Here is a 12726-nt window from a genome sequence, read left to right as displayed (position 1 = left end):
TAATTTAATTTCAGAGGATTAAGATGTACTGCAGAGAAGAGAGCAGAGCTCTGTAAGAGTAGAGAGAGGCTTAAAATGGTAAGGTCATTGATTCAGATAAGATGGGGATGGCATGGACCTGCTTTCATTTGAATTTCGATCCCTACTGCACCATGCGTCACCATAGTATCAATCAATGTATCTCTTATCCGTAGACTAGCTTAGCATATTGTGCATATTGTGCAACCCTACCACCTTTGACGTCTGAAGAAGTTAGTATTCACATCTGTGCAGAGATCAGTTTGAAGAAGATAGCTTATGTCATAGGAATTAGACTAGTGTTCACATCTGTGCAGAGATCAGTTGCCATCATAGCTTAAAAAGATATCCATATCACTGCATTGTCCTTAGCATCTCTGTATCGTTGTCCCCTCCCAATCCCACCGTTCTGGTTGCTAGGCCAAACAATGACAAAACAACATCCCACTCATATACAATAACATCCTTCCTGACAAAATAAATAAATAAATAACTAATACTTTTTTTGCAACTGACGTCATCAACATCCTGCCCAAGAGGATTGCAACTAGCAATCCAAAACTGCTTTGCAGCACGTTTGTCTTCCTGATCATGTGATAGGAAGGCCCGGAAAATCATTCAAGACTCTCTGCTTCCACACGGCAAGTGGTACCAGTGCATCAAGTCTGACACCAACAGGCTCCTTCTATCCCTAAGCCATAAGACTGCTAAATAGCTAACTAAATAGCGAATAAAATGGCTACTATCTGAGTTTACTATTTATTTTTGCACTGTCTCAACACACTTACGCACACTGACACTCCAACACACACACACTGACACTCCAACACACACAAACACGGCAGGGCCACTCATCTTGATAACCCTTTTCTCTCTCACAGAATTTCCTGTGTCCCCGTGCTCTGAGAGCGTTGGAGGTTCTTTGTTGACCACTGGTGCCCTGCAAGACTCAGTCAGTGATGTGGACAGTCTGGGAGAGGACAGTGTCTTCAGAAAGGTGAGCACAGCACACTGGACTGGACCCAGACACTCTCTTTTAGTCACAATACCAAGAGCAGTAGGCGTGTCTTCATCGGCTTTGACATGATAGCATGCAAGTATACAGTGCATTCGGAAAGTATTCAGACTCCTCACGTATTCCACATTTTGTTACGTTACAGCCTTATTCTAATTTTCCTCATCAATCTACACACAATGCCCCATAATGACAAAGGTTTTTAGAATTTTTTGCAAATGTATAAAAAATTAAATACTGAAATACCTTATTTACATAAGTATTCAGACCCTTTGCTATGAGACTCAGCTCAGGTGCATCCTGTTTCCATTGATCATCCTTGAGAAGTTTCTACAACTTGATTGGAGTCCACCTGTGGTAAATTCAATTGATTGGACATGATTTGGAGAGGCACACACCTGTCTATATAAGGTCCCACAGTTGACAGTGCATGTCAGAGCAAAAACCAAGCCATGAGGTCGAAGGAATTGTCCGTAGAGCTCCGAGACAGGATTGTGTCGAGGCACAGATCTGGGGAAGGGTACCAAAACATTTCTGCAACATTGAAGGTCCACAAGATCACAGTGGCGTCCATCATTCTTAAATCGAAGACGTTTGGAACCACCAACATCCTTCCTAGAGCTGGCCGCCTGGCCAAACTGAGAAATCGGGGGAGAAGGGCCTTGGTCAGGGAGGTGACCAAGAACCCGACGGTCACTCTGACAGAGCTCCAGAGTTCTTCCTCTGTGGAGATAGGAGAACCTTCCAGAAGGACAACCATCTCTGCAGCACTCTACCAATCAGGCCTTTATGGTAGAGTGGCCAGACGGAAGCCGCTCCTCAGTAAAAGGCACAAGACAGCCCGCTTGGAGTTTGCCAAAAGGCACCTAAAGACTCTCAGACCATGAGAAACAAGATTATCTGGTCTGATGAAACCAAGGTTGAACTCTTTGGCCTGAATGCCAAGCGACACGTCTGGAGGAAACCTGGAACCATCCCTACGGTGAAGCATGGTGGTGGCAGCATCATGCTGTGGGGATATTTTTCAGCGGCAGGGACTGGGAGAGATGAATGGAGCAAAGTACAGAGAGATCTTTGATGAAAACCTGCTCCAGAGTGCTCAGGACCTCAGACTGGGGCAAAGGTTCACCTTCCAGCAGGACAATGACCCTAAGCACACAGCCAAGACAACGCAGGAGTGGCTTCGGGACAAGTCTCTGAATGTCCTTGAGTGACCCAGCCAGAGCCTGGACTTGAACCCGATCGAACATCTCTGGAGACACCTGAAAATAGCTGTGCAGCGACGCTCCCCATCCAACCTGACAGAGCTTGAGAGGATCTGCAGAGAAGAATGGGAGAGAAACTCCCCAAATACAGGTGTGCCAAGCTTGTAGCGTCATACCCAAGAAGACTGTAGGCTGTAATCGCTGCCAAAGGTGCTTCAACAAAGTACTGAGTAAAGGGTCTGAATACTTATGTAAATGTGATGTTTCAGTTTTTATTGTTAATACATTTTGATAAACCTGTTTTTGCTTTGTCATTATGGGGTATTGTGTGTAGATTGATGAGAAAAAAAATAATTTCATCAATTTTAGAATAAGGCTGTAACGTAACAAAATGTGGAAAAAGTCAAGGGGTCTGAATACTTTCTGAATGCACTGTATTATGAGTCTTTTCTGTTTGTTAATGTACCTTCAGACCACAGCAGACTGGTTATCTTCCTCTACCATGTGACATCAGCAGGCTCCCATGAACACTCATTCCTGGGCCAGCAAACCCATTATGACCTCATCCCCCTTGCTTACTCTTTTACCGCCCTTCCTCCCCTGCCCTGTCCCCCACCCTTCTTTCAAAGTGTACACACAGTGCAGGGCGGCGGAGTCATAACGGCACTCCAAAGCTGTTTTTCCACTACAGCCTTGGACCTCGTTTCTTTGGTTTCAACAGCTTTGGTTTCTCTGCCCTCATGAGGTCCTTTCCTCTCCAGGCATCTCCTTAGCACTCACCCACACATGCATACTGTAACTTCAACTCACTCTGTAGGTTACATTTTTAATTTCATTAGGCTATGTTTTTGTATTTTTATGTTTAAAAAAAATTGTAAGTTAATCAGTCAAACGTAAGAAAGGTTAAGACATGTTTTCTTCTTGAGAAGCTACACAACTCTAGTCTAACTGCTCCCAGAACAGTCTCTGCCCCTCCGCATCCCGTCTTGAGGTCTGTCATTACGCAACAGGTTTTGAAACTTCGGGTGACCTCAGCACTTTGGACAGAGACAGGCAGGCAGTGACCAAAAAAGGACCTGAGTTACATGACTCAATTAAACGACTCTTTTCATTCCTCAAAGGCCCTTTTTTAAACGATCCTATTCCAAATCCAATTTTCTCTAGAGCAAATTTTCGAAATGTGTGTTTGTGTGTGTGCGTGACTTCGTCACTGCGTGTGAGTAGTGTAGGTGTGTAGAGAGCGTTAGCTGGTTGACTGCTTCCCTGCTGCGTGATCTCAGGCAGGCTGAGTCATTTGTTCTGGAAGCTGATTTTCCATGGCCTTCTCCTCATAAAGAGGCCTGTATGGTTATTATGCTCCGAGCCACTGCGGCCGACCGTTAGCCCAACACCCGCCCGCCCGCCCAGCGCTGGCACTGCTGGAGAATGTGAAAATTAATGATACACTCCCAATGGAAATCATCATCTGCAGCCTGCCTGCCTGCCTCCCTAAAGGGTGTGTGTTTCAGTTGTTATGTAACCTTTATAGGGCTGGAAAAAACGATCTCTCCCTGCCTTGTCCTTTTCCTCTCACCAGACTGAAGCCTGCAGGAAGCTCAGACTAATGGCAGCTCAGACCAGTCATCATCAGGCCTAACCTCACAGGCCTGGCAAGTGTGAGAAACAGCCTGGGAGACAATGGGACAGGACATTTTTGTTTTGACATTTAGGGACACATTTGGCATCATGCTTACCATACGTGTTAGATTAGGTGTAATGTGCAATTCCAGCTAAAATAAGTCTGTTCCAGCAAAAAGTCACCTACAGACTTTCCAAACCCTAATATATAATATATTGTGTACCCTGAAGAAGGCCTGTGAGCCGCAACATGTTGGTGCATTTTATTTTTGCTATGAAATAGCCGCTAAAATAAAGGTGCCTTGGATTCTTTTGAAGTATGATGTTTTTACACAGCTGCAACTTCATTTGGTTGCTATAAGTTATACCCCATTCTCCGATGAGCACCTCTTTGTCTTCATACTTGATGTCAAAGCAGCGCTCCCTCTTTTTTGCACCCTAATATAATGCCGTTGAGTTGAGTTGTGTTGACTTTGACTCCGGTGGTTAACAGGGTCTCTCTGGGTCCTCTCTGTCCCCAGGCTGTGGATAGGCCAAGGGATAGCACCAGCGGGGTGTCAGTGTCCTTCTCCTCCATAGACGACGTGGCCAGTGTGGGTCCCCTCAGCGCCAGCTCCCATGGCAGTGTAGGTCCCCTTAGTGTCTCCTCCCAGGGCAGCATGGGCCCTCCTTGGGCCGGGGCGGGGGCGGTGCGAACCAGGGCCAGCTGGAGCTCTGGAGACACCTGGCAGACGACAGGGAAGGGAGGAGAGGAGGAGGAGAGGAAAGACAAGCTGACAGAGGGGCCTGTATGCTCCTCCATCATGCGCCCATGTATCCGCTCGCTCTCTCCGTTCCGCCGGCACAGCTGGGGCCCGGGGAAGAATCCTGAAGGAGAAACGGATATGAACCAACGCAGGTGAGTGCTCTTAAACCCAGACACTGACCTCTAACCCCAAACACTGACCTCTAACCCCAAACACTGACCTCTTACATGTACCCCACACACACTCACATAAACCTACAGTACTCCCCGGGAAGGATAGCTATGGATGGATGGTAAAAAGTAATCTGTGTGAACCATATGCCGCCAACTCGTACAGTATTCTGACTTGTCCTCAGTATGATGATATCTATTGTGGAGACACTAGTAGCCTGGGAAGTACAGTGTGCAGGGATGAGACTAGGACAGAGACTGTCTCCCAGAGGAGTGGTCCTCATACGGCCTCGTGTGTGTGTGTGTGTGTGTGTGTGTGTTGATGTTTATGTCTTTGTGATCCGTGCTTGTCCCTCAGAGGGCCTGTATACAGTACAGTCAGTCAGCCTGGAGGCTCCTCTGTGTAAGTGGACTTTGTGGGAAAGGCCTTGTCCAGGTCAAAGTTTAAACACTGACCTCTGACTTCTTTAAACAGCTGTGTGAGAAGTAGTGTACCATCACTCCTCTGACATCATCACTCATTCTGCTCAATGTTTCAGTCTGCAAGACACTATCCAGAGGCTCGCCTTGAAAAGCCTTTGTTTTTAGTGCCACCAATTCCTTCTTATTCATTATCACCCATTTGATCATGTATTGTACTGTCAGTGCTCCCATCTCTCTCTGTCCATCCCTCCTTTCCTGTCTTCTGATCATCTCTCCATCCATCTCTTCTCAGTTCATTGCGAAGTCAAGGGGAAGGGAAGCCTCGAAAGCCAACATTTCATAGGAGAAGGTACCACACAGTTATTTCTCAATGTTTCCATTCTGACTCTCCCTGGTGTGTTGCAATTACGGGAAGAAAATGCTAAACATACTTTTACCTCTATCGCACATATGCTATGGAAAAGTCATTATTAAAACAGTATGAGAATACTCTCAAATTCTTTCTGGAGAGTGTGGAAACCAAGAAAATCGTTTTTTCCTCCAATATAATACTTCATCAAACCACTCCAATGGGAAAAAAAGCCTACATTTTACTGCAGTGAGCTAAATCAGGGTCACACAGTGTTTCTTGGTAGTCTTAAACAAATCTACTTTGAAACAGAAGTATACACCTCACACACATGGCTATGGGCCTAATCATTAACCCACCACTTTTACCTTTGACCATCACACCTCACCCTGAAATAACATCTCCCTGTTTCTCCTCCCTTTGTCCGCCCATCTCTCCTCCTGTCCCTGTCCATCCTTCTCCCTGTCAGTATGAGCTGGTGTCCCTCCAACATCCCCCCTCCTCACCCGGAACAGATTGATAGCAGAAGGTATGCAATCACCGAGTGTGAACTATCTGCCTAGGGTGATAAATAGAGATGGAAAGAATGCAGTTACAGTATAGGATGATTAACAAGATGAGAAATAAAAAAGTGAGAGGAGCCCCTGCATGTTCTGTGCTCTGTGCATGATGTGCTGTATCTGGCTTGGTGGGTGCTTTGTCACTGCTGCTGTCACTGCTGTCTCTTTGTCTCTGTCACCTCGTTGGTCAGTTGTTGTCGACCTCAGGATGCACAGTCACTTTTCTTCTGTCTGCCTCTCTCTCTCTCTCTCTCTTTCTCTCTCAGAGACAAGTAAGCTAGAATTTAGAGGGAAAGCATCAAGCATCTTTAGAACAATCGTATTATACTGCTACACTGCTGGTTAACTACTGCAAAGCTTAAAATGACCAATATAAGCATCATCATCAGTGAGCCATACATGTGAGTTATGGTTTTAGTTCAGTTAGTCTCGCTTGGCAGCTTCAGTGAGAGGATCAATCAACACACAGCTGGGAACGAGGTGATAGTTGTTTTGTACACCAATACTGAATGCTGATTTCTTATTCTTATGATCTCAAGTGTGTTATTTGATGGCTATTATTTAACATGAATTGTTCTGTTGTTTTACATTTGCTACACTTGGCCGAGTGGCGCAGCGTCTAAGGCACTGCATCGCAATGCTTGAGGCGTCACTACAGATCCGGGTTCGATCCCGTGCTGTGTCGCAGCTGGTCGCGACCGGGAGACCCATGAGGCGGCGCACAATTGGCCCAGCGTCGTCCGGGTTAGGGGAGGGTTTGGCTGGCAGGGGATGTCCTTGTCCCATCGCGCTCTAGCGACTCCTGTGGCGGGCCGGGCGCATGCACGCTGACACGGTCGCCAGTTGTACGGTGTATCCTCTGACACATTGTTGCGGCTGGCTTCCAGGTTAAGTGAGCAGTGTGTCAAGAAGCAGTGCGGCTTGGCAGGGTCGTGTTTCGGAGGACGCATGGCTCTCGACCTTCGCCTCTCCCAAGTCCGTACGGGAGTTGCAGCGATGGGACAAGACTGTAACTACCAATCGGATATCACGAAATTGGGGAGAAAAAGGGGTAAAAAGTACATTTTTTTGGTATAATAATAGTAATAATTTAGCTACACTTTTTAAATTAACTAAATTAAAGGTTGCTAACCTGAAATCGAAGCTTGGGGGGAGAAATATTTATTATACTTCAGTTATTTCCTGTTTACATTATATTTAGGTTTGCATGTATGTGTTCCTTCCTGTTTGTGCTGGTGTTCATATATTCCCCTTTGGCTATACATGCTTTCCTTCCTTTCATTGTAAATAAGAATTTGTTCTAAACTGACTTGCCTAGTTAAATAAAGGTTAATAAAAAATAAAAAATTTATAAAATCTCCTCACTGCTGTACTGCAGGGATGTTAGTTAAGTGTGAATATGTGCATGTACTTGTACGCTACACTTGTGTGGTTTCAGTTTTTAAATAACTGCCTGGAGCATGAAGATCTGCTGGGTGTGTTCACTGCCTGCCTGTGGTTTAAAGACCTCTCAGGATGTTAGTATCTACTGTCCTTAAACTAAATACTTTCAGTAACTCACACAGTTTTGTTGTGTTGTGGCTGCAGTTACAGTTTGGAAGGCCTGGCTGGAGAGGAGGATGCTGGGAAGGCTTCTGCCAATGTGGGGACCGCTGCTCGTGTGACACGTCTGGACAGTGAGGAGAGAGGCTCGCTTCTGTCCCTGACAGAGGAGCAGGAATCAGACCTGGGGGACTGCAGCAGCCTCGACAGCCAGGTACATGTCCAGGCTTATCTTTACCATTGGGGTCCTGTGTTTTTGTAACTTTGTAACTTTGTAAATGTGTAACTTCCCATGTAGAGTGGCTCTCTGTATGCACAGTAGTTGAGTGATTCATGTTTTATTTTATCTCAGACATCTAGATCACTGATCTTTCTCTATCCTCTATTTCAGAAATCAGGGAGAGTTCTGCCTGTGAGACGTCCCCCCATGCCTCACCAAGTGCTCACCAAGTCAGTGTCCATGCTGGCCATCAGTCACAGAGACCTGGACGGTGGGGCTCACCCTAACACTTTGACACTCTCTCTGGGTTCCCCTCTACAGCACACGTGTCAAACTCATTCCACAGAGGGCCGAGTGTCTGCGGGTTTTCGCTCCACCCTTGTACTTGATTGTTGAATTAAGGCCGCTAATTAGTAAGGAACTCCCCTCACCTGGTTGTCTAGGTCTTAACCTTTTACTGCAAGTGGGCTAAATCAGGGTCACACTGAGTATTTCTTGGTAGTCTTAAACAAATATACTTTGGAACAAAAGTATACACCTCACACACATGGTTATGGGCTTAAAAAGAAGAAACACTTTATATACATCACAGAAGACTGAAATATAACAAAACCTTTTGCCATAGAAACACTGGATTTTCAGCAGGTTTTTTGAAAGAATGTTTATTAATGAAGAAATAGTGAAAAATATTAATAAGATTCCACCCATGAGGCCACTGGAGGGCGATTTGGTCATTTGACTGCAGGAAAGGGAAAAACTAAAACCTGCAGACACTCTGCCCTCCATGGAATGAGTTTGACACCCCACTGCTCTATAGCCTTCGCTCTCACTCTCTCTCTCTCTCTGTGGTGGCATGGTGGTACAAAAGGCCAGGCCTCTATCTATCCAACAATCAAGTCTCCTGTCACCTACTGTTTCCAACCTCATCCTTCAGGTCAATTTTCTCTCTTTACCTCTGCTATGTATTTTCCAGACAGTTGACAGGAACAGAATCCAATCAGGTGGTTAGTTCACTCTCTCAATCCCAATCTCCTCTGGGGCTAACAGGGCCTACTGTTACAGATTCTCGTCACTATCACTGGGGTGCTGATTTCTCCCTTCTCTGCTTTCCCTGTCCCTTTGTGTGGGGTTCACTCATTCGATCACTTGGAAGGGAATGAGGTCGAGTCTGTGTAGGGTTCACTTGATCACTTGGAAGGCAATGCAGTTCGGCCCAGGTTCTTGTGCTCATTTAACACGTGATTTGATGTATTTTGTACCCTTGAACTGGATAGCAAACGGACGGACTCGACCAAAGAGACACATCTCCTTCTCCTTCAGCATCCCCAAATCTAGAACATTATTTTCTATTGGCTCTTCCTCCAGTGATGAGGAGGAGGTTGTGAGTAAGTACTGTACAGCTCCCAGAATACCCTGAGTGCCCACCTAGCCCCTGGCTGCTTCCTGTGTAGTGTGCCTCTACGTCTGCCCATGTCACTAAACGGACGTCACATCCCTCTAAACTCTAAATCAAACCCTAATCTCTGTTTGGTCCCCTCCCCTTAACAGGATCAATGTCTCGGAAGTTGTAGACAAGTCATTTGGTTTGAGAGAAATTCAACAAGTACATATCTTTGTTTTCAAACAAGGTTCTCATCTGCAGTCACCAAAACAAAACTGAACAGGTGATCAGATAGACTGGTAATGATATTCATGTCTATCTAGTGAAAAGTCAAGCAAAGTGTTTATGGAAAGAGTAAGGCAATTGCTCCCACATAGATTATTAGGTCTTGTAAATTGGGCGAGTGACCAGTGCATTATTTGTGTCTGTTGAGTTATTATGCTCTATACAGACGCATGTGATTTTCTGACTATGGCTTCATCACCTTAGTTCTGAAAACCTTGGTTACCATGACAAGGACTGAAGAAGTATGAAAGGATTATGCCAAACCATGTCCACGTTTTTTAATTTCAGTCAAATTGAAAATAAAATACAAATCTGCCAAGATGTTCACATATTTCTTAAATGTTCATGAAACAGTCAAGGACAAGATTGACTCTTTTGTCCTTTTAAGTGCGATGTATTTGTGAATGATTTGTACATTGCTGAAAACCTAGCAACAGCAGCAGACTCAATGAGATATTTTATAAGAATGAATACTGCAGCTTCAGAGTAAAAAGCCCTCTGCAGTCCAGTCAGCCATCTGGAATCATCATCATTATCCATTCTGCCCTTATTGAATATCTGCAGGAGATGCCCATGAACCCAGAATTCCCACTATTGGTATCTAACTGAGACCAAAGAATCAGCTTTCTCCTAGCACAGATTTCCCCAGGTCCAAAGTAGCCCTTTTCCTATTGTATTTGACATGGCTGCCATGCATATTATGTCCCTCCTGTGATTTTTCCACACATTTCTTCTCCTTTTTCTTTCCATCACTTCTATTTATTCCCCCTAGCCTCCATTATTTGAAATCCACATAAACACATTTCAAAGTGTTCCTTTTGGGCTTCACAGCTGCTAAAAAGGATTGAGTTTCCTTTAGGAAATTTCACTGCTGCTTTCACACTCCTTTGAGCCTCGTAAGAACGGCTTGTATATTATTTGGGAGCGAACGATAGGAAGAAAATCCCTGGCCGGGCCGTTACTGGGGGATGACGTTTCAAAGGGCTTTCGCTGCTATAGCGTTTCAGATCTACAGCTTAAGAGCTGTAAGAGATTTTGCATGGCAGTTTTTGAAAATGTCTCTGTGTTTATCATGTGATGTGTGTCTTATTGAGCTTTGCTGGAGGACTGTGTTTGGCCCCTAGTAACTCTCTTTATTACTGGCTGCCCTTGACTACTACTGGAACTATATGCTGCCTTATGTTCACATTCCTTAGTGTATGTATTTTATGGGTCTTGATGTTAATTGGATATGTCCTTAACCATATTACCCAGTGTGCAATTCCACATGTAACCTGTCCTACCAGGTACCCACTGGTTCAGTTGGATGTTGGTACAACCGTGTTATGTGATATCACCTCTGCTTGGAAATGTCTTGTAATGAATATGTAGTATGTCATTTACACTTGTACTGAACCACAATACTGATAAAAGTATGACAGGCCTGTTTCATGGTTAAATAATGTTAGTCTATGATTTTATACAGAGGAATTCCAGTCTGTAATCTCTGTTATTTCAACATGCTTCCATTGCTCGTATTGTATATCCATTTAGAACCATATATCACACAATCTGCTGTTCCATTGGTCCAGCTCATCACCTCCTCTCTCTATTTCTACTGTAGGAATGGGATCCTTTTCCAGTACTTCTGGGTCACTAGAGTACAGGTACGACAGAGACTTTCTTTTCAATGGGGCTGTTCTTACAATGTGTACTCTGATTGCTATTTCTCCAGCAGGACAAGTGTAAATGGCCGTATGTTCAGTGCATTTTTCCTTGTCTGGTTCAGCATCTCTGAGGAGGACCCGGGTCCCCTGCAGAACTACACTGAGGGGAGACAAGGGACCAAGGTCAGCCGCACTTTCAGTTACCTCAAGAGCAAAATGAGTACCAAGAAGAACAAGGTGAGTCTGTCCATTCAGCCTGTACTCCTCTCCTCCTCTTCCTCCTCCTCCTCTTCCTCCTCATCCTCCTCCTCCTCCTCCCCTGCTCCTCCTCCTCCTCCTCTCCTCCTCCACTTCTTGCACTAGCAGAGCACAGGGCCTGGCTCAGAATTGTCAGTGAGAGGATAAATCAAGTTGTATTGGTTAATTGAATTGAAGAAGCCCCAGTAGTACATTTTCAATCTGACCCTAGTGCTATTGTTCCCTCTTGGTTTTTCTGACGTTAAATCAAATGGATTATTAGGTGTTCAAAGGCTTCTCAATACACACAGTTCTATGGATACATTCATACAGAATACATGTATTCAGAAGTGATTTCTATATACCTGAGTGTTTATTAGTAAAACAGTGAGCAGGCTAATATACATATTACAATCGAAGCTGTCGTTTCCAGAATAAGACACTTTCTCTGGCTGTTATCTGGGTTCTGGGAGTCATAATCAGATTGTAAATTATGTGAGGGAGCATACAGTATCTTTCAGCTAGGTAAGTGTATCTGTCTGTGAGTTGTGAGTAGCAGAGCGAGGCGCCTGGTATGCACGCAGTAGGGAAGTCAAACAGGAAACAGAGGCATGCTGTGGTCTTTCTCAAAAAGCCATCTGTATGGCATCACTGCTTCTGCGAAAACAAACCATTCTCTTAGACCTAATTCTACCATGCTTCCTGATAACATTAAAGGAAATAACAGTAATGACCAGACCATGCATCAACACAGTTCTCATGTGATTTTATTTCCCTGTGATTGTATCCCCAAAAATATATTTTATTTTCATTGACTTGTTATTACATAGAAGAACATAAAAAAAATTACAGTAACTTAACACATAACACATACACACATATATGGGCTCCAACAATGTCCCATGTTTGTATAGCTTCCAACTTGCGCTTTGAAAGTATGTACATTGTACATACTGTTGAAACATTTGCTGAGATTGCGAGCTAGAGGCCGGAAGCTGCAGTGGGGCTGGTGTGTAACAGAAACCGCAGACTACAGCAGTGCAGAGGCACAGCACAGCTCCTCCCTCCACCACCCCCCTCATCCTACACATGGTATCTCACTTCCTCCTGTTGGGCTGATGGCTGGCGTCATGGGAACGCCAGTGTTCTGTCAGGCTGTAACGCCTGTTGTTCCAGACCAGCGAAAAGACTGTCACTGTAATGTTGTGTAGACGGCTCCTGGCACACGGTCGCTCCCTGAAGCTGAGGGCTGAGACAGGACAGGATGAGGTAGGGGATATTGGTCATTTGGGGCTTCTGGGAAGAAATTGAG

General features: G+C 44.9%; 1 protein-coding gene across 10 annotated transcripts in view; it reads left to right on the top strand.

The window, feature by feature from the left end:
* Positions 1-12726, top strand: part of LOC121531762 (A-kinase anchor protein 13-like) — a 117382-nt gene that overhangs the window by 85008 nt on the left and 19648 nt on the right. For 7 of the 10 annotated variants that reach the window (XM_041837195.2, XM_045227148.1, XM_045227145.1 and 4 more), the window contains 9 exons: positions 900-1015; positions 4377-4753; positions 5487-5543; positions 6013-6072; positions 7691-7859; positions 8037-8136; positions 9140-9250; positions 11135-11177; positions 11300-11414. In XM_041837195.2, coding sequence (XP_041693129.2) covers positions 900-1015; positions 4377-4753; positions 5487-5543; positions 6013-6072; positions 7691-7859; positions 8037-8136; positions 9140-9250; positions 11135-11177; positions 11300-11414 — 1148 coding nt within the window. The remainder of the gene's footprint in view (positions 1-899; positions 1016-4376; positions 4754-5486; positions 5544-6012; positions 6073-7690; positions 7860-8036; positions 8137-9139; positions 9251-11134; positions 11178-11299; positions 11415-12726) is intronic. The other 3 variants (XM_045227149.1, XM_045227151.1, XM_045227152.1) reach the window with 3 other exon arrangements.

The sequence above is a fragment of the Coregonus clupeaformis genome, chromosome 19, assembly GCF_020615455.1.
Source record: "Coregonus clupeaformis isolate EN_2021a chromosome 19, ASM2061545v1, whole genome shotgun sequence".
NCBI classification, from domain to species: domain Eukaryota; kingdom Metazoa; phylum Chordata; class Actinopteri; order Salmoniformes; family Salmonidae; genus Coregonus; species Coregonus clupeaformis.
Note: the sequence above shows the minus strand (reverse complement) of the source record. Positions and strands in the feature narration are given on the sequence as shown.